At 45.2% G+C, this 23,160-nt stretch overlaps 1 protein-coding gene across 1 annotated transcript in view; it reads right to left on the bottom strand.

The window, feature by feature from the left end:
- LOC142294484 (serine protease ami-like) overlaps positions 1-10,839 on the bottom strand; it is a 119,098-nt gene extending 108,259 nt beyond the window's left edge. The window contains exon 1 of the mRNA XM_075337880.1: positions 10,755-10,839. Within this exon, the coding sequence (XP_075193995.1) occupies positions 10,755-10,812 (58 nt within the window). The 5' untranslated portion in view covers positions 10,813-10,839. The remainder of the gene's footprint in view (positions 1-10,754) is intronic.
- Positions 10,840-23,160: the final 12,321 nt, after the last annotated feature.

The following is a 23,160-nucleotide window of genomic DNA, read 5'->3' as shown; positions in this document are numbered from 1 at the left end:
ACGACCCTAGGTGGTAAGGGAAGACATCGGGACTGACATTCCGAACCCCAACTAATAATGCTGTCGGACTCCCAGTCAATGTGAGGAGCATGAGTCCGAAGCCATGGGAGACCCAGAAGGACGTCCTCTATACCCTCAGGCAAAACAAGAAAAGAAATCTCCTCTATGTGACCCTGAGGCAGGGAAAGGCGCAAGGGAACTGTCCTCAATGTAATGGAGTCAGACAACATAGTCCCATTAACAACACAGACAGGAATAGGCGCCTCTAACATGATAGAGGGAATATTGTGTCTCTTTAAAAATCCTGAGGACACAAAAGTCCCGTCAGCTCCGGAATCCACAAAAGCCATAATAGGCAATGTATTCTCAGAGAATGAGAGCTGACCTGGGATACTACACTTAGAGGGTGCAGAAGACGTCTCTAGTAACCCCCCTCTAATGGTTACTAGACCTGGGAGTTTCCTTGACGACTAGAACACTTGTTGGCATAGTGCCCAGCCTGACGACATACGTAACATATAGGAGGACCAGACTTGCGTAGTCTGGAGGACGTATGACCTAACTCCATAGGAGTGGGAGATGTTTCAGATGCTGAGGAAGATGGTAGTGGACCCTCAACAACTGGAATAGCCCTATGCTTAGGGTGTGAGGAAGAGACCTCGAGTCTACGTTCCCTATGGCGTACGTCGATCCTCGTTGCTACTGTGATCAAGTCCTCCAGAGAAGCAGGGACCTCACGAGTAGCAAGGGCATCCTTGACATAGCCTGCCAACCCTCTCCAGAAGATAGGAATCAACACCTTCTCTGGCCAATCTAGTTCTGCCACCAGAGTTCTAAAAGCAATGGCATAAGAACTAGTGGATAACGAACCCTGAGATAGATCTAAGAGTCTCAGGGCCGCATCATGGGTAACCTGCGGACCCATGAATACCGCTTTAAGAGCATCAAGAAAGTTTTGATGTCTCAGAGTAACCACATCAGAGCACTCCCATAAGGGAGTCACCCATTCTAAGGCTTTGTCCTGAAGTAAGGAGATGATAAAGCCTACTCTGGACCTCTCCGTAGAGAAGCGAGAAGAGTTGACCTCTAGGTGTATCTGACACTGACTAATGAAACCACGACATGATCTGGCATCGCCAAAATATCTGTTTGGCAGAGCAAGTCGAGGATCATGTGCAGATGTCACCATGGTCTGAGGTTTCTCCTCTATACTCTTGAGCCGCGACTCAAGTACTTGTATGTAACGGTGTAACTGCTGATATTCTGCCATAACTGCCAGACCCTTGGCTCAGTCCTAATGTTACGGGGGGCTGTCTGATAATAAAACCTAAAGGAATGTCAGACAGTCAGGGTCCACCGTGCAAAGACTCTGCTGCAGACTATGGCAGAGGGTAAGGGGTAAATAAGTGTGCCACTGTAAAAAATAATAGCACAAGTGCAGAGTGCAATACCTCTGTTAAATTCACAGAGGAATATAATTAGAAAATAAAGCAATTCCTCCCTTACTTGGAGGGTGTGTGGAATGGTCTCTGTTAAAGATCACAGAGACAAAAGCAGTGAGTGTGAAATAGCACCTACCTAGGTCCGTTCCTCTAGTGGTGCCAGGAGACGGACAGCAGCATAAGCCGCACAAAGCTCCTACCTGCGTTCGCTCCACTGGTGTGCGAGGACACGAACCACTAGATATGGCACCTGCCTAGGTCCGCTCTTCTAGTGGTGCAAAAGAGATAGACAGCAGCATAAGCCGCACAAAGCTCCTACCTCTGTTCGCTCCCCTAGTGTGCGAGGATACGAACAACTGCGAGACGCAGTATAAGAAACGTTACCCTAGCGGCAACGTCCACCTACGAGTAGAATCACAAGGCCCAGCCGAACCATGTGCCTCAGGCACCTGCCTATGTCCGCTCCACTAAGAGGTAAGGATACGGACTGCAGCCGAAGCTGTAAGGTATAAGAATGCTACCCTGCCGGTAGCGCTCACCTAACATAGACAGAGAGATGCCTAGAGGGACGTGCACAGGGCGTCTACCCTCATGCATGAACCAAGAGGACTGAGCGCCGGGCGGCGTGCGTCAGGGTCTTATATAGACTCTGTGCCTCATCCAAGATGGAGGACACCAGAGCCAATCCGCTGCCAGAATGACAGCAATGACGTCACGCTGGCCTATCACCGAGCAAAGCGTCACAAGCACATGACCAGCGACCAATCGGCATAGAAGGTGTCAGAGACATGTGACCACGTGTCACAAGCACATGACCAGTGGCCAATCAGCTTAGAAGGTGTCAGAGACATGTGACCTCGTGTCAGCGATGATGTCACCCGCACATGTGCAATGGCTCCAAGATAGGACTTAGTCTCCAGCGCTTGCACATGTGCAGTAGCAAGAAATCTGTACATAGTCTCCAGAGCCACAGCAACTGTAACAACTGGCACTAGATATATTAGGGTGGATATTGTGATAAACAGTGGCAGGGAATAATAAGAGTCTTTTGGACCCCAATGCAAAATTTGGACTTAGACCACCACTAGCATGTTGGTCAGATGGACAGGTCCCTGTAATAATGTCCTCCAGTCCTCTATCCTGGCTGCTATCCTGTAATAATCTTCCCATCCTGGACCCTATTGTGTATTAATGTACCCCATCTTGGGCCCCTTCTTGTATGTCACCTACATAGTCTTTCCTTCCTCTAATAATGTTCCCCATTGTGTCATTCAACTAAAAAGGTTTCTGGAATCAGCAGGCTCCATTTCTCCTGGGGTCAAGTTAAACACTCTGCAACTGTATTCATAAGAACAGCCGAAGGTACCTGTTTACACAAACTCGCAGACTGTCATGGTGGCGTCAGGCTGACTCTCCGTCCGATGGTTTCTTCGGTGTTTCTGATCAACACAGGCAGACCCTAGTGTCGACCTGCTGTCTGCTCATTCATAGACAGGTTAGCAAGAGTTAACCTCTGTTAGCCTGCTTGTTAGGCTTCTTTGATCACATGTTGTAAGAAAGCCAATCACTTCTGCTCCTCTTTTTTTAGGCTGGAGGAATCTTTTATCCACTCCAACTATAGTTTATCCTTTGTTGGACGGAGAGTTATGGTGTCCCAGACTTGCTGGAGAAAGTTGCTTTTTGTTGGTGTTGATGTGTAAGTTACCCACCATCTTGTTGTTTCCTCCCTGCTCTTGTTTTCCTCCTAATCTCTTATTGTCTTATTCCTCACTTTGTGCATGTTGTGTGACAATGTGTTGGTTTCCCCTGTCTGTGGATTAAATTACACTCCTGTCCTGGCCTCCCCTGGGGCAGGGGGTATAAGATCAGGGCTTGTTAGGAGCAAGGCCAGGAAAGAGACTCAGACATCCCCACTATTAGTGGTATCTCTGAGCATAGGGATAGCACAGGGCCACCTAGTCTGAGGGTCAGCTTAGGAGTCCCGGTTTCCTGCTATCTCGATAGTCTACGTGACAGCACCAATACAAGTATGTAAATCTATTCTGACGGCCTGTAGATAGGGATGAGCATACCAAAACTATAAAATTCAGGGTTCGTACCAGAGACTAGGTTTCCGCTACTCAAATTTGAACACGGACTTTTACAAAAGCTCGTGTCCAGAGTTTGGGTGCTGTTCATATGCTAATAAAGTTTGTTGAAAAGCTGCAGTTCAGCCAGTTGACAAGCTTTTGGCATGGGGAAGGTTTCTGTATGATGCTGTGAACAAAATAAATAAATAATTTTTAAAACAATGACGTGGAGTCGCCCTTTTTTTTATAATTAGCCACGGTAAAGCAGACAGCTGTGGGCTCGTATTATTAGGCTGGATAGGCCCATGGTTATTTGGCCCTTCCCATCCTAAAAATAGCAGACCACAACCACCCTAGAAGTGGCACTTCCATTAGATTTGCCAATTCTGGCACTTTTCCATCTCTTCCTGATTGCCCTGGTGGGGTGGCAATCGAATATTACTTTTAAGGTTAATTTCAGGTGTGAATTTACAGCTGGAATCAAGCCAAGGGGTTAGTAATGGAGAGGCATTTATCAGACACCCTCATTACTTAACTGTAAAGTAAAAATAACACAAACCGGAAAAAAATTGTTCATTTGAATAAAGACTCCCCCACACTTTCATTCACCAATTTATTAATTAAAAAGAAATCCTCGAAGTTCTGAAGTAATCCAATGTTGTAATGTCCCACGACACTTGTCAAATTCTATGGAGCTTCCTTCTCAGAACATTCTGAGAAAGAAGCTCCATAGGATTCAATAGGCGTCATGGGGCATTACACCATTGGATTATGTTGGAACTTCAAGGATTCCTTTTTAATTAACAAATGAGGGAGTGTGGTTTAGTCTTCATTCAAATAAACTATTTTTTTTTAGTGTGCGCTTGTTTTTAACTGTACACTTGCCGGGTTAGTAATGACGGTGTCTGATAGATACCTGATGTCTGATGATTACTAACCTGTGAATTTGATGCAAGTTGTCAATTCACAGCTGACATCAACTACAAAAGTATTACCCCCTTTGCCACTGCACCAGGGTAATAGGGCAGAGCCTGCAAAGCAGCAGAATTGTCGCATCTAATGGATGCGCCACTTCTGGAGTGGCTTTGGGCTGTTATATTTAGGCTGGGAAAGGGCAAATAACCATGGGCCTTCCCGGCCTCATAATACCAGCTCCCAGCTGTCTGCTTAACTTTTGTTGGTTATCAAAAATAGAAGGTCCCCACACTGTTTTTTAAAATTATTTAAATAAGGGCTAGGGGGCCACAAAAGGAAGCAAAATGTGGGTAAGAGCAGGACAATTGCCCTGTAAACAAATGTGCATATTAAAAAAAAAAAATTAAGTGAGGTGCTCCCTATTTTTGAGACCCAATGCAGGCAAAGAAGACAGCTGGGGGCTGCAACCCCCAGCTATCTGCTTTACCTGCATGGTTATGAAAAATAGGTGGGATCCAAAGTCTTTTTTTTATTTATTCCCTATCCATATTTGTTTGCAGGGCAATATCTCCTGCTCTTACCCCCATTTTGCTTCCTTTTGCAGCCCCCTAGCCCTTACTATAACCATTTTACAGCCATTTTACAGGTCTTCATTGGCTTATATGGGGTTCGGGGTCCGGGGTCAAGTTTGGGTCCTGAACCGAATGTAACGCCTGCCTGGATCCACAGACTCAGACTGGCTGTAATGGACAAGCTGGAGGGAAGCCACTAGACCCCTAGAACCCTGAAACCCTTTAACCCCTATACAGGGATTTGGTATTACACAGGGCCCAAGGTGATCACTACCTGTGGAAGGCTGCAGTCCAAGAGAGTAGTCATCAGGCAGGGTCAAACCAGGAATTGCAGAACAGGGACAGAATCGGCAGGCAAGGACGTAATCAGCAAACAAAGCAGAGGTCAAATCCGGATCGGGCAGCGAGGTACATTAACGACAGGCAGAAGGGTAGTCAGAACACAAGCAAGGTCAGCGCTCAGGAATCAAAATACAAACAGGAATAGAGACTCTCTGGCAGTGGTCAGATGACAGGAGGGGGAATAAGAAGGGTGTGGTGTCCTCCCATTGGCTGCAGGTGAATTATGGCAACTTCAGCTGGAAGACACACGCCACCTACAGTCATACCGTGGTACTGCAGTTTCCAGAGAAACCTAGCCTAGTGGATGAGCGAAGCCTATGCTCAGCAGAGCCACGGGCACCGACTCCACTCCCATCACCAGCACTATCCCTGGCGGGAACACTGTGTCGCCTGGCTTTCGGAGCAGAAGTTGCTGGAGCGGACTCCGGTGGGGACATGACTCCGAACTGTTAACTAAAGTCCGGCGGACCCTGCTGAACCCGAACTTCCACGGTTCTGCTCATCCCTACCTGTAAACTATTCCACAAATAAAGACAACGGCTGCTTTTAGTTCTCTTTATATAAATTCTTTCTTTATCTAAAAAATTGCTACAGAATAAATCCATTTTAATAATTCAGAGGTCAAACTTATGTGCCGCCCCTGCAGCAGTCGAATTGCTCAGATCTGGGGTTGCTGTGGCTTAAGAGTCTTCGGACCCGGGGGCTTGCAGCCACTCATATGTAAAGGGGATATTTACAGGGGGTTAATGTTCATGACGCCACCTGCGGGTTGCGGTGAGGGGGGTACCGCCGCTGCCGAAGAGAGTACCAGGGCAGATGGTGTGGGGCAGCAAGGTGTCAGTCCCTCAGCAGGTAGGGAAGGCCCCGGATGGTGGGGGGAGGTTTGGTGATCAGGTGGCTAGGCCCTGGAAAAGGGTACAGGGGTCACGTTACTCACTGCGGTAGTCTTGGTGCTGGATTAGGTGGAATAAGCAGACACTCACACAGATGGTAAACCAAAATCTCTAGGTACCGCAGTCTCTGCGGGGGAGCCCATCCAGGTCCCACTTCCAACAGTGCCACCTGGTAAGTCTGGATCCCTTCCTCCGTGCACAAATTGATTGACCATTATGGCCCCTCGACTTGAAGCTTTTGGGGCCCCGCTACCCGTGTGTATGGCAGCTGTGCTCTTGATGGCTGGCACTTGGGATTTTAGTGTGTTGTGTACTTTGGAGAACCCTATCCCCCACGTTGTGCTGATGCCTTCAATCTCTCAGTTCTTGGGGAAAGTTCATAAAGAAACTATCCTCCGCAGGTTAATTATCAAGGCGCCTGAAGCTCTTCCCTGATCTAGGGTCCTGTACCCCGGTGTGCTCGGTACCGGTCAGTTCTTTTGGGGTTTTGATGCCAACAGTCCTCCTAGACTATGTCCGTCGCACCCTTTACAATGTCGCTGCTACCGGTCCCCGACTCCTGTGGTCACGGACCACCGTCTGCGACCCAACCTGTCACCTCCCTGGGAGCTACAACTCCCCAGCTCCTCACTCTCTGAGGGCTAGCTCTCGACTCCTTGTCTCCCCTCCCAAGAGTTTGCCTGACCCCTAGGTGGGCGGCCCTGCTCCAACCTGACCAACCCACTGGTGTGTCTGTACAGGTCTGGTGTGAGGTGTGGTTGGGATTTGTAGTGCGGATGTTAGTGACACTGTTGATTGGGACCTGGAACCATGGGGGATAGGCCCTGCACCCTGGGGAACAGGATGGAGTTCCCTGTAGCACCCTGATGTAGTCAGGGACGCTACACTTACATGCAGGATAAACACCCACAGTGAATAATTCCAAGCATTGTGCGGTATAGACAGGGCCGGCATCAGCACCTGGAGCACCTGGGCAAGTCTCGGGGCCCTGAACACCTGAGGGGACCCACTTGCAGACGGCATGGTGGCATACCGCCATTGGCGGCAGGCCACGCAGCCGCTTTGGGAGCCCGTGAGTCAGAGAGGCCTGGTCCCAGCACTGCACCACCCCCCACACCCCTCCTGCAGGTCAATACAATTGAAAGCAATGATGACAGAGGGAGCAGCGTGCTCTCTCTCATCATTCTCCAGCAGCATCTGTCTGTGCTTTGCCTCTGACAGCTCAGTACAGTGGATCGCGATGACGTCATTACTGTGCGCACCTGTGAGCTGTGCTGTCAGAGCGGCAGAACAGTGGACACGCTGAGGAGATTGAAGCAGTAGGGGAACGAGGAGAAGTGAGTGTATTAATCACGATGGCCAGACAACTATGGGGCTGCATTAAATGATATGAGGACTGCATAATGCTGCTACATGTGGGCTACATAATGCTGCTACATGTGGGCTGCATAATGCTACTACACGGGTGCTGCATAATGCTGCTACATAGGGCTGCATAATGCTGCTACATGGGGGCTGCGTAATGCTGCTACATGGGGGCTGTGTAATGCTGCTACATGGGAGATGTATAATGTTGCTACATGGGGGCTGCATAATGCTGCTGAATGGGGGCTGCATAATGCTGCTATATGGGGGCTGCATAATGCTGCTACATGGAGCTGCATAATGCTGCTACATGGGGGCTGCATAATGCTGCTACATGGGGGCTGCATAATGCTGATACATGGGGGCTACATAATGCTGCTACATGGGGGGCTGCATAATACTATATGGAGGGATAGTGGGGCTTCATAACCCTATATGGAGGAATATGAGGCTGCATTATATTATGTGGAGCAATCTGTGGTGCATTGTATTATATGGAGGAATATTTGGTGCATTATTCTATATGGAGGACTATGGGGGCTGCATAACACTATATGGATGAATATGCAGGTGTATTATAGAGTAATATGAGGCTGCATTAAATTATGTGGAGCAATATGGGTGCATTTTGTTATATGGAGGAATGTGGTGGTTGAATACTTCTATTCCCACCCAGAGCTGTATATCTCCTCCACCCCAGTGCTGTATATCCCCCAGAGCTCTATGTCCCTTCCACCACAGTGCTGTGTAGCCCCCCAGAGCTGTATGTCCTCCTCCACCCCAGTGCTGTATACCCCTCAGAGCTGTATCCCCCACTCTGGAGCAGTATACCCTTCCATTGCCTTATACGCTCCTACTCAGTAATGTGTATGCCCCCAGTAATGTGTATGTCCCCAGCCTCTCCTGTGATGTATCTACAGCAGTGTCAGTGTGCGCTGTGTGCGGCCATGTCTGTAAGTGACAGCCACCAATCAGCGCAGCACAGCCACATGACCTGGAGGAGCTGGATAGGAGACAAGCAGGGAGGTGAGTGAGGCTGCTGGCGACTTCCCCATATTAATACCTTTAATGTGTCTATATGTGTGTATGTATGATTTGTGTTTATGTGTGTCAGTGTATCTGACTGTGTATGGATTTGTCTGTTTATATGTGTTTTTCTGAATTTCTCTTTAAATATGTATTTGTACGTATGCCTGCATGTGTACGTACCTGTGTATGTGTGTGTTTATATGTGCATGGGGCCCACTGAGACTCTTTCGCCCAGGGCCCTCAAAAACTTGAAGCCAGCCCAGGGTATAGACAAGTGGAAATTTCTTTCCATATAGAAACAGGCAGAGACGCTGGATCAGTTACCCATACCTGAGTGATGTTTTGAAGGACCACCCCTTTTCCAGCTCTAATTAACTGTGGAGGATTTTCACTTTCTACAGTGGGTTATATCTATGTGTATATATATATATATATATATTTATATATATACTGTGTATATATATATATATATATATATATATATATATATATATATATATATATATATATATATGCAGGTATGTATTTATCACTGTCGAGTTACTGTGTAATCACCTTCAGACAATAAGCATGTTATATCTATATTTGCTCTTCTTTTTTACTAAGTAAATGTAAGGCTGCCTCTTACCCCCCTTCATGCCTCAGTTGTTATGGTTTCACAGAACAATTGCTTATTCTGCCAAACATCCTTCATAAACGTTTACATTAATGCATCCCATACATTTTTCTCATGCCTGTGAGTGAGTAATGCTTTAGAACAATCTTCCACCAAAGTATTTTACTGTATTATTGCTGGAGAAAAAAGGCACAGCACCTAAATTTACAGTAATAAAGACGTAACAGCTATTGTTTAATCACGAGAAGAGGAACATTTAAGGAGCTGGATCTCATGCTGATATTCTAGCTAGCAATTAATCACAAAGGATCTAAATAAAAGTGTGTAAAGATGGATTGTTCTTGTTATCATACAGGACAGCTCCTGGAGTAGGTCTACTATCTAATATATAAAGCTGAGTGTGTAAAGCTGAGTGCATGTACTGTATGTATGTATGTATGTGTGTGTGTATGTCCGCTAAAGGAATCTGCACTGTTGCATTTACAATCACGAAATTTTGCACAGACACTCCATGTGACCCAGGGAACTTCGTAAACTATGTTTTGAGGTGAAAATTTAACCCCGTGCTTTACAGTTACTCTCCAAAAAACTTGCCTACATTAAAGTAAATGGAGCCTGCAACTACTGGTTTTAATAGCAGCTGTGATTGGTTGCTATAGAAACAAAGGACAGTCACAGTATAAGAAGCCTTTGTGTGAGGTAATATGATGTCGGTGGGGAGACAGAGAGACAGACAGAGAGAGACAGACAGACAGGGAAAGAGACAGACAGAGACAGATGGGGAAAGAGACAGAGACAGATGGGGAAAGAGACAGACAGAGACAGACGGGGAAAGAGACAGACAGAGAGAGATGGAGAAAGAGACAGACAGAGACAGACGGGGGAAGAGACAGACAGAGACAGATGGGAAAAGAGACAGACGGGAAAAGAGACAGACAGGGAAAGAGACAGATAGGGAAAGAGACAGATGGGGAAAGAGACCGACGGGTAAAGAGACAGATGAGGAAAGAGACAGACGGGTAAAGAGACAGACAGAGACAGTCAGACAGGGACAGAGACAGGCAGACACAGAGACACAGAGATAGAGACAGATAGACTGATACAGAGACAGACAGAGAGATAGAAACAGACAGAGACATAGACACAGACAGACAAGGAAAGAGACAGACAGAGAGACAGACAGACAGCGACACACAGATAGAGACTAGGAGAGAGACAGTGACAGTTACTATCCCGGGCAACGCCGGGTACTACAGCTAGTTTTATATAAGTTCCAACAGAGAAAAAAAACAAACATTTTAAACAGAATTACAGATACAGAAGAGGGTGCCCCATATAGTTTTGTTTAAAACAAACATCAATTGTTTGAAACCAAATCTTCCAAATTGAAAAAGAAATAAACAGATAGATAATATATATCTCTATATCACAATGGACCATTTCTATCATCATTTCCACCTCAGACTAGACAGTACCGAATACCTGTGCCATTATATAGATGTGTTACTTACCATAACATGCAATGCTCAGTAGTACTGCTAAAGCAGACAGAAGTTTGGGCACAGCCATGGTGTATTGCTAGTACAACTCTGACCTTTTCCAGATGGTCTTCCTGACATATAAATTGCTGGGGTAACTCCCCTACCTTATCTAATACCTCCCTATGATCTCAGCATTATCTGCTACATAAACAGGAAACAATGGCTGATGGGGATTAATGAATGGGAACCAACATAACAAGGTTATCACAAAGAATTCTGTATAGGAAGTCTCTAAGTGGAAATGGATTTTCAGTAAACTAGTGAATAGCAATGCTCAGCATATTACTATTCATGACATAACTGAGAAATAAACTGTGGAGTCACCCCTGCATATATTGTTTATAAGTGCCTTGACAAATGGAGTTCTTCATTAGGGTCTATCTGTGTTTATTGTTAATTGTCTTTCTGAAGGGATTGTTCATAGTGCATGATTAGAAATTAAGGCGAGCTCAGGGAGTCCAGAAACCTTGGAGCAGAAGGGCAAAAGGTTTCTTGTTTGCCAAAATTAGCACCATTCTTATAGATTGGTTGGGTCTGTTATTGCAGCTCAGTTCTATGTACTTGAATGAGAATAAGCAATCATATCAAATACTGCTCTAGGGACAGAATTAGTTTAACCCCTTAAGGGCAAAGCCAATTTTGTACTTAATGCCCAGGCTATTTTTTGCAATTCTGACCAGTGTCACTTTTACAGGTTAACACTCCAACGGATCCCAGTGATTCGGACATTGTTTTTTCATGACTTATTGTAGTTCAGGATAGTTATAAATTTAGGGCGATATTTTTTGCTTTTATTTGTGAAAAAAATCAGACATTTGATGAAAATTTTGCAATATTCAAACTTATAATTTTTATGCCCTTAAACCAGAGAGTTATGTCACATAAAACAGTTAAGAAATTACATTTCCCACATGTCTACTTTACACCAGCGCAATTTTTGAAAAAGTTCATCAGCAATTTCCCATTTTTTCAACCAAATTTTAAAAAAAAACATTTTATTTAGGGACCACATCATATTTGAAGTGACTGAGAGGCCTAGGTGACAGAAAATACCCCAACGGGACACCATTCTAAAAACTGCACCCCCCAAAGTACTCAATACCACATTCAAGAGTGACGTGTATTAACCCTTCATGTGCCTCACAGGAACTAAAGCGATGTGGAATGAAAAAAAACAAACCCAAAATAATCATTTCACCTAAAAATGTTGCTCTAGAATTAATTTATTCACTTTTAGAAGAATTGACACAACAAAATGGAACCCAAAATTTGTTCCCCTGTTTCTTCTGAGCGCGCTGATACCCCCCCCCCCCCCCTCCCATGTGGTCAGAAACCTCTGTTTGGACAAATAGGAGGGCTCAGAACAGAAGGAGCTATATTTGAATTTTGGAACACAGATTTGGCTGAAATAGATTGCGGGCACCATGTTGCATTTGCTGGGTCCCTAAGGTACCTAAACAGCAGAAAACCCCCATTTTGGAAACTAGACCCCTCAAGGATTTTTTTCTAGGGCTATAGTGAGCATTTTAAACCCACAGGTACCTTACAGAATTTGTATTCCATCATATTGAAAATTTTCATTTTTCTTCACAAAAATGTTGCTTTAGCACCAAATTTCTCACTTTTTTAAGAGATAATGTAGCACCCAGGGATATAGGGTACTCGTTCTGGGCAGTGTAAATCTGGGGAATGTCACAGTGGTGGCCGTTACCAGGTTCCGTGCCCTGAGCCCTTTTTGTAATGGGTATAACGTTTATACGTGACGCCACTTGCGGTGTTGCGGCTAAGTGTAGGGAGCCGCCGCTGCAGAATGTCTCTACTGAGGCTGGGGGTATTGGCAGCTAGTATGGTAGTCCCTCCGCAAGTAGGGTTTTGCCCCAGCAGGTGTATGGTGTAGTGGGCATCGGAAAAAGGGAGTCCACACAGGTATTCAGGTATTCAGTGCAACTGGTTTACTCACTTTCTTGAGATGGTAACTAGGGGCCCAAGGCCAGCTGCTTTCGCCTCCAGATTCCCTTTGTCCCAGTGCCAGTCTGGTTTCTCTGGTACCTTCTTCCCCTGCACCTGTCTCTGGTAAGTGGGTCCCCATGGTATAGAACACTGGGGGTCCCCGTTCTGTGGTTTGTCCACTTCTGTCTGCCTGATGGTAGTATGAACCCTGTAGGGTTGGAGTCTCTGGTCCTCCCTTTGCTACTGAGTCTTCGGATTCTTTAAGGTCAGCAAGGATGTTAACAGGTCGGCTTGAAGCTCTTTCCTGTCCTGGGGTCATGTACCCCGTCGGTGCGTAGTTCCGGGAGTACTCCACCGGCAACCACTTCTCCTGGGTACCAGGTCACCGTTAACCCGAGTCAGGATGTCACTTTGCTTCCACCTTCACACCTCTACAGTCACTACTCAACTGACTACTCTCCACAGTATGCCCCTCCCACCTGGTCAACTAGTGGACTGGATTGGCTCCACCATCCATTGGTCCCACCCTAGCCATGTACCATTGTATGGGGGATTGTTGGGGAAAACTGGGATTACCTGGGTTTTTGTTGTTACCAGCACTGGGGTTCTGGGTCCCCAAGGGTGTAGGCACTGCATCCCGGTGGGGACGCAGAATCCTGTAGCATCCCGATGACTTCAGGGGTGCTACAATAACGCCAAAAATTAGATCCCATGGTTTGTTACCCACTTTGTTATGAGCGCAGTAATACCCCAATGTAGTCAGAAACCTCTGTTTGGACAAATGGGAGGGCTCGGAACAGAAGGAGCAATATTTGAATTTTGGAAAGCAAATTTGGCTGAAAAAGATTGCAGGTACCATGTTGCAATTGTAGTGCCCCTAAGGAACCTAAACATCAGAAACCCCCCAAATGTGACCCTATTTTGGAAACTAGACCTCCTCAAGAAATTTATCTAGATGTTTGGTGAGTACCCTGAATCCCTGGGTGCTTCACAGAATTTTATAACTTTGAGCCATGAAAATAAAAAAATACACTTTTACCACAAAATTTTTACTTCAGATTTTCCAAAATACACCATAAAATTTATTATGCAATTTCTGTTGAATACTCTGATACCTCATATGTGGGGGAAATCAACTGTTTGCGCGCATGGCAAGGCTCGAAACGGAAGGAGTGCCATTTGTAAACATTAGCAGACACCATGTCACATTTGGGGCGCCCCTGAGTTGCCTAAACAGTGGAGCTCCCCCACAAGTAACCCCATTTTGGAAACTGTACTCCTCAAGCAATTTATCTAGATGTTTAGTGAGAACTTTGAATCCCAGGGGGCTTCACAGAATTTTATTTTGTATAACGTCGAGCTGTGAAAATAAAAAAATAAATTTTTACCACAAAATTGTTACTTCAACCAGGTAGCTTTTTTCACTAGGGTTATAGGACAATATGCACCATAATATTTATTGTGCAATTTCTCCTGAGTTTGGGGATACCTCATATCTGGTGGTTATCAACTGTTTGGGCACACGGCAAGGCTTGGAAGGGAAGGAGTGCCATTTGACTGCAAAATTTGCTGGAATCATTAGCGGATGCTATGACGCGTTTGGAAAGTCTCTGAAGTGCCTAAACAGTGGAGCTCCTCCACAAGTGTTCCCGTTTTAAAAACTAGACACCTCAAGGGTTTTATCCAGTGGTTTAGTGAGCATTTTGAACCCAGAGGTATTTCACAGAATCTCATAACCTTAGGTCGTCATTTTGAAAGGTCATAACCTTAGGTCGTCATATCACATTTGCAAGGGACCTAGGGTACTTATACAGCAGAAACTCCCTACAAGTGACCCCATTTTGGAAACTAGACCACTCACGGATTTTATTCAGGAGTATAGTGAGCATTTAGAATCCACTGGTACTTCACAAAAATGTTGCTGTAGCGCCAAATTCCTCACTTTTAGGCTATGTGCCCATGATCCAGCAACACGGCGTCTAGTACACAGTGTCAGCCCTCCTGTGGAGATGTGAGTGTTGTGCACAGGAGAACACCCATGCCCACGATCTGGGTTCAGGCTGCTGCGGACTTTAGCTCTATTCTCACTGAAGAGAACCCTATCTGCAGCATAAATTAACATGCTGGGGCTCAGGAAGTTGCGCCGCAGGTCAGTTTATGCTGCAGAGAAAAGAAGCACAGTGCACAGTAGAGTTCTAAAAATTCTTCCACTGTGCTTGTACTCTACAATGCTGCATTTTGGATGCAGCGAAAACACTCTGCGTCCTAAACGCTGCAAACCTTGATCGTGGGCACATAGCATAAAAAGCTAGGATGGATGATTATCAAACATATATATAATGTTCCACCCCCTGCATATTCTGAGCTGGCACCCTTTAGTGACTTTCATGTGGCACTAAAAGGTGTTTAGCCTTATATTTATCAAAAAAATAAATAATTTAAAAAAATGACATGGGATCCCCCATATTTGACAGCTACCTAGGGTAAAGCAGACAACTGCAGCCTGCAGACCACAGGTCACAGTTTCACCTTGGATGGTGATCCAAAACTGAGGGCACCCCAAGCTGTTTTTTTAATTATTTATAAATAATAAAAAAAAAGACTGTGGGGTCTCCCCCAAATTGAATTACCAGCCAAGGTAAAGCGGAGAGCTGTAATCTGGTATTCTCAGGGTGGGAAGAGCCATGGTTATTTGGCCCTTCCCAGCCTAAAAATAGCAGGCCACAGTTGCCCCAGAAGTGGCATATACATTAGATGCGCCGACCCTGGCGCTTCACCCCAGTTCATCCCGTTATCCCTGTGCGGTGGCAAATGGGGTAATATATGGGGTTGATATCAGCTGTAATGTTACCTGGCATCAAGCCCAGTGGTTAGTAATATGGTATGCACACCAGTGACTATGTAAGGGGAATACATGAAATAGCAGAAACTGCTGTGTGAATACTGACTTGAAAAATCCAATAGCTATATGCAAGAGTGAATATGTGAAAAATGGAATCTGCATTACTGCCATGAACATATGAATCAAGAGAAATTTAGCTACTGAATTGATCAATGCAATAGAGCCCCAACACTACGCCAAAGTATTATTCTACGGTGGGGTCCCTAGTTTGTGTGTGTCCTCTCATGCAGTTAAAAAACCTACCGTGTATGGGAAGCTGAGACCCAGGCTATTTATGCGTATGATATGGATTGGCAATAGGTGTGGTTGGGAAGGGTTCACAAACGAAAAAAAAACTAACAAATAGGAATAACGTTTGGAACACCATTCTAAGTCCGAACTGGGTGCAAAAACCTAAAAAAACATCACTATGGGGCTCTATTGCATTGATCAATTCAGTAGCTAAATTTCTCTTGATTCATATGTTCATGGCAGTAATGCAGATTCCATTTTTCACATATTCACTCTTGCATATAGCTATAGTCAGTAGTCAGTATTCACACAGCAGTTTCTGCTATTTCATGTATTCCCCTTACATAGTCACTGGTGTGCATACCTTATCTCCCCATAGTGATGTTTTTTTAGGTTTTTGCACCCAGTTCGGACTTAGAATGGTGTTCCAAACGTTATTCCTATTTGTTAGTATTTTTTCGTTTGTGAACCCTCCCCAACCACACCTATTGCCAATCCATATCATACGCATATATAGCCTGGGTCTCAGCTTCCCATACACGGTAGGTTTTTTAACTGCATGAGAGGACACACACAAGCTAGGGACCCCAACGTAGAGAAATACTTTGGCGTAGTGTTGGGGCTCTATTGCATTGATCAATTCAGTAGCTAAATTTCTCTTGATTCATATGTTCATGGCAGTAATGCAGATTCCATTTTTCACATTCACTCTTGCATATAGCTATTGGATTTTTCAAGTCAGTATTCACACAGCAGTTTCTGCTATTTCATGTATTCCCCTTACATAGTCACTGGTGTGCATACCTTATCTCCCCATAGTGATGTTTTTTTAGGTTTTTGCACCCAGTTCGGACTTAGAATGGTGTTCCAAACGTTATTCCTATTTGTTAGTATTTTTTCGTTTGTGAACCCTCCCCAACCACACCTATTGCCAATCCATATCATACGCATAAATAGCCTGGGTCTCAGCTTCCCATACACGGTAGGTTTTTTAACTGCATGAGAGGACACACACAAGCTAGGGACCCAAACGTAGAGAAATACTTTGGCGTAGTGTTGGGGCTCTATTGCATTGATCAATTCAGTAGCTAAATTTCTCTTGATTCATATGTTCATGGCAGTAATGCAGATTCCATTTTTCACATTCACTCTTGCATATAGCTATTGGATTTTTCAAGTCAGTATTCACACAGCAGTTTCTGCTATTTCATGTATTCCCCTTACATAGTCACTGGTGTGCATACCTTATCTCCCCATAGTGATGTTTTTTTAGGTTTTTGCACCCAGTTCGGACTTAGAATGGTGTTCCAAACGTTATTCCTATTTGTTAGTATTTTTTCGTTTGTGAACCCTCCCCAACCACACCTATTGCCAATCAATATCATACGCATAAATAGCCTGGGTCTCAGCTTCCCATACACGGTAGGTTTTTTAACTGCATGAGAGGACACACACAAGCTAGGGACCCCAACGTAGAGAAATACTTTGGCGTAGTGTTGGGGCTCTATTGCATTGATCAATTCAGTAGCTAAATTTCTCTTGATTCATATGTTCATGGCAGTAATGCAGATTCAATTTTTCACATTTTCACTCTTACATATAGCTATTGGATTTTTCAAGTCAGTATTCACACAGCAGTTTCTGCTATTTCATGTATTCCCCTTACATAGTCACTGGTGTGCATACCTTATCTCCCCATAGTGATGTTTTTTTAGGTTTTTGCACCCAGTTCGGACTTAGAATGGTGTCACACATAATGACGACGACAACGACGTCGCTGCAACGTCACCATATTCTGTGACGTTGCAGCGACCTCAACAGCGACGTCGCTGTGTGTGACACATAACAACGATCAGACCCCTGCTGCGAAATCGCTGCTCGCTCCTGAATGTTCCAGGTCATTTTTTGATCGCTGTTATCCCGCTGCGCCATGCTGATAAGCGCTGCATCCTTGTGTTTGACACCACAGCAGCGACCATCGCTACGACGCTGAAAACAGTGACGTAGGACTGAAGGCAGGATAAGGGCGTGTTTTTGCGGTCTATTTTGCAACGCCCCTACGACTCCAATTGGTGGTTACAACAGCGTTCCGATTGGGTACCTTGCCGAAGGCGTCACTGTGATTACATCCATTTTTTGTTCTACGAAGTACGTTCTCTGTCTGGCGTCGCTAGTGTGTCGTGTTTTCTGGATCTTTCATCAGACCTCTTATCAGACCTTGTGATTGAAAAGGTAGGTATGCTTTGAAATTGTTGTATATAGGATAGTAGTTTTGTATACGGGAACAGTATTGTACTACTTGACTTCTTGTACTTAGGGAACCAATATTATAATATTTATATTCTTATACACAGGGAGCAGTAGTTATATTCTTGGATATAGTGGGCAATATTATAGTTGTATTCTGGGTCAGTATTATAGTAGTTATATTCTTGGATATAGGGGGCAGTATTATAGTAGTTATATTCTTGTACATAGGGGCAGTATTATAGTAGTTATATTGTTGCATATAGGGGGCAGTATTATAGTACTTATATTCTTGTATATAGGGGGCAGTATTATAGTACTTAGATTCTTGTATATAGTGGGCAGTTTTATAGTTGTTATATTGTTGTATATAGGGGGCAGTATTATAGTACTTATATTCTTGTATATAGGGGCAGTATTATAGTTGTTATATTAATTTATTTACATCGCTGGAAGTATTTTAGCTTTTATATTCCGGTATATAGGAATATACATACATATTGTTGAAAATTCTCTTATTTCGTTTTATTTTTGCAGTTTGCACATCATGGATGATATGCAGTGTGCTGTTGTAGTTGCTGCAATGCTGGTGGAGGAAGCTCGGCGACAAGATGAGGCACGGATGCTAGAGAGGCGTTCAAAGCGAAAGCGTCGCATGTGGACCAGAGAGTGGCTGCAGAGGAGGTCCGAATTCTCACACATGCAACTTATAAGAGAGCTGCAGGAGAAGGATCCTCATGATTTCCGCAACTATCTGCGGATGTCAGGGGAATCCTTCAAACTGTTACTGGAAAGAGTTACGCCACTCATTCAACGGAAGGATACAAAAATGCGTGCTGCCGTCCCCACAGATGAAAGATTGGCAGTCACACTGCGATTCCTGGCCACCGGACGCTCCCTCCAAGACTTGCATTTTTCTGCTGCTGTTTCAAGGTCCCTGCTCAGCGTAATAATTCCTGAGACATGTAATGCAATTGTTCGCAGTCTACGCAGCGATAATCAGTTTCCTAAAACAGTGGAGGCATGGAAAAAAATTGCCAAGGATTTTGAGCAGCTCTGGCAGTTCCCAAACTGTGGTGGGGCTTTGGATGGAAAACATGTGCGCATCACGCAACCACGGAACAGAGGATCCTATTTCTACAATTACAAGGGCTATTTCAGCCTCATAATGATGGCCCTTGTTAATGCAAACTATGAATTCATAAATGTCGATGTTGGCATGAACGGCAGGGTTTCTGATGGTGGTGTTTTGGAGCACACAGCATTTGGTGAGCATTTGCAGAACGGTGCCCTGCACTTGCCACCCAACTCTGAGACCACAGGAAACCTTAATTTTGTTTTTGTCGGCGATGAAGCCTTCCCGCTTCATGCCAATCTTCTGAAACCGTTTCCACAAAACGCTCTTACGCAGGAAAGACGCATTTTCAATTACCGCTTGTCAAGGGCACGTCGGGTAGTAGAAAATGCCTTCGGGATCATGGCCAACCGCTTCAGACTTTTCCACACTCCGATTAACCTAAAGTTACAATCAATAGACTCTGTTGTTTTGGCCTGTTGCACGCTGCACAACGTCCTTCGTCGTCAAGATGTAAATGCGTACAGTCCGCCAGGTTTCGTGGACTCTGTGGAACCAACAAATGGGGAAGTGGTTCTTGGTGAGTGGCGTGCTAACGCTCCCGCAATCGCAGGCCTTCAACCGGTCATACATGGCAGAAACAAGGATGATGCGAAGGCCTGCCGAGAAAACTACTGCCAATATTTTAACGGTCCTGGTGCTGTAAGTTGGCAGCAACAGATGTTATAGAGGCCTACTGAGCATTTTGCTGTCTATACTGTTTTTTTAATAATATATTTTTGTTGTCCGTTTTATTTAAATCTTTCTGAATTTTATATTGTTTGCATTTGTTCAATAAAATGTTATATATACTATTATGGTTGATGACTTTTATTACATTGACTGTCATTTGTACCAACAACCATTTAGGTCCTCTGTACCGATACCCCATCGAGTATAATCCCATGTCCGCTCTATTCTCCTTCCCATAATAGATTTGTAAATCAAAATGATACCACTAACACTTTATGCCATTGCTATACCCAGCAAAAAGACATTGGGCCCCGGGACAACCATCCCTACCCGCGGAGGGGTTAACATCCAGCTGCCACTACCTCTCCCCTGGGTGCCCCACAACAGCAGCGGTGGTGTCCCACCTGCCCCGATGTACAAGAATAAAACTACTATAATACTGCCCCTATGCACAAGAATATAACTACTATAATACTGCCCCTATGTACAAGAATATAACTACTATAATACTGCCCCTATGCACAAGAATATAACTACTATAATACTGCCACCTATGCACAAGAATATAACTACTTTAATACTGCCCCTATGCACAAGAATATAACTTCTTAAATACTGCCCCTATGTACAAGAATATAACTACTATAATACTGCCCCTATGCACAAGAATATAACTACTATAATACTGCCCCTATGCACAAGAATATAACTACTATAATACTGCCCCTATGCACAAGAATATAACTACTTTAATACTGCCCCTATGTACAAGAATATAACTACTATAATATTGCCCCTATGTACAAGAATATTCCATAACTTTCCATTCCATAATTCCATAACACAAAAATCCAATACACAAACATAAATCAAAGATTTAAGTGCTATCTATGCCTTTTGCTGTCTGACTCGGTTACAGCCGGGATCGCAGACGGGAACGCTACTGTGACTCTGTGCTAGCTTTATTCAGACCGCTAGTTTCACGAACGGGAACGCTACTGTGACGCGGTTCGAGCGGCTCGTTGACAACGAGACCGCTAGCGGGATCGCTACTGCGACGTTGTTCAGAACGTGACGTGATGACGTTGCTCACGTCGCCTTTGAAGTCTGTTGGGCGGCGTACATGTTCTGTTAATGCTCAGAGGCGGGAACATGGTGGCCAGGAGTCGCAGTTCTCCATGGGGGCATGTTGAGGTTCGTTATTTGATTAAAATGATGGTCAAAAAAGATTATTTTTGTGAGGCAGAGCATGACCAGCCCATGCTTCACAAGCAGGCTGTGCTGAGGCTAATTAGCAGAGGCCTGGCCCGTAGATTTGGGGTGGAGCGATCCACAACCCAAATCAGGAAGAAACTGGCAGACCTGCGCTATAAGTCGAGTGAACTCCTCGCCAGCATCCGAGCAGACATCGAGAGGCGTCATGGTGAGTGCTGTTTAGCGGCTTTGGTCCGGTTCGGTTTTGTTTACCCATGAACAACCCATGACTTTATGGTTCATGGATCATGGATCGAAACATCGGTGTTACCATTTAGTAAACATGTTAAATATAATATCCCCAAAAATATATTGTAGGATCACCTTTTATGGCCTAGAGCGTACCTGGGCAAGGGGCGACCCGCGGGCCACATCCGGCCCGCCTACTCTCTGTGACCGGCCCGCCTGGCTCCGGGCATCCTTGCTGGCCGGTCACTGATGAGGGCAATCTGACCTGTTGTCCAGAGCTCCAGGCTCCGGGCGGCCCGTGGTCAGATTGCCCTCATCACACGCTGCGTGCCGGCAGGGAACAGAGGACAGATACTGCAGCATCGCACAGTGCAGCAGCGGAACGCAGGAATCTGTCCTCTGTTTCCTGCCGGCACTTTCTCTGTGACACACACGCACGCGCCCTGATATCGTCAGTACGGCGCGCGTGTGTGTCATTTGAAAAGTTCCCGCCCCGGCAGGAGAAGAAGATGCAGCAGCCGGACCCCGTACGGAGAGAGGAGGCAGCTCAGCGGGGAGCCGTACAAGAGAAGAAGGATGTCAGCGGGAGCCCGGGTGTAGTGATGTATATTACAGGTGTATATAGGAGTGTAGTGATGTATATTACAGGTGTATATAGGGGTGTAGTGATGTATATTACAGGTGTATATAGGGGTGTAGTGATGTATATTACAGGTGTATATAGGGGTGTAGTGATGTATATTACAGGTGTATATGGGGGTGTAGTGATGTAGTATATGGGGATTGTTTGTGTATATATGTCTATAGCGTGTGTGTATGTATGTGTGCGTGCGTGCAGAGAGAAAAGCCCGTAACTGCGAGTGGTACCACGTGCTCTCTCCCCGCCCCCTGCAGCGCCATACCGCCATTACAGGGCCTGATTGCGTTTCTCCGGTACCTGTTTGCATACATGTGTCAGGTACCGGCGAAAACATGAGTCTGTGAAATAAAAAGATTTTCCATATTTACCTGCTTTCTTCAGCTCTGCTGCCTCCCGCTCCTGACCACTGCTCATTCATTGATTATTCACCGCACTCAGGACCTGGAAGCCGGAGCATCGCGATGACAGCACCGGGCACAGCACCGTTGAGGGCATCACCGCAGGGACAGGTGAGTATTCTGCAAGCACAGTGGCCTCCAGGAGGTCATCAGAGTTTCCAATGAACTTTGATGACCATCCTGCGACACCCACGCTACAGCTTCATGGGTTCATCAGAGTTCATTGGGAACTGTGACGAGTCCCCGAGATGCTCCGGCTTCCAGGTTCTCAACAAACACACACCTGTATACTCACCCAGCGAAGCGGTCTCCAGCACTGTCCCTGCTTCCAGCTGCTCACTGCAGTGAATATTCAGTGAGTATAATTACCAGCGATAAGGAGCGGGAGGCAGCAGAGCCAGAGACAGCAGCGCTGGAGAGAAATAAATATAGAAAATCTTTTTATTAAAAAGACCCGTGTTTTCTCTGGTATTTGTCACACTGATGTCACACAGATCACATCAGTGTGCGATCCGTGTGACACCTGTGCTGCCAGAGAAAAAAAGGATATGTGTGCGTGCAGGGCCACGAGGGGTCACACAGTCCGTAACTTACTGTTTGTGTATCAAGGGATAGTATATATGCTATATACAGTATTGGGTAAAACTGAGTTAATTATATTAGTCCGGCCCTCTAAAACCATCCCAATTTCTCATGCGGCCCCATGGGAACATTAATTGCCCACCCCTGGCCTACAGGCTACTTTACACACTGCGATA

The sequence above is a fragment of the Anomaloglossus baeobatrachus genome, chromosome 1 (genome assembly GCF_048569485.1).
Source record: "Anomaloglossus baeobatrachus isolate aAnoBae1 chromosome 1, aAnoBae1.hap1, whole genome shotgun sequence".
Lineage (NCBI taxonomy): Eukaryota > Metazoa > Chordata > Amphibia > Anura > Aromobatidae > Anomaloglossus > Anomaloglossus baeobatrachus.
The sequence above is the reverse complement of the archived record's forward strand: the minus strand, read 5'-3'. Positions and strand labels throughout refer to the sequence as shown.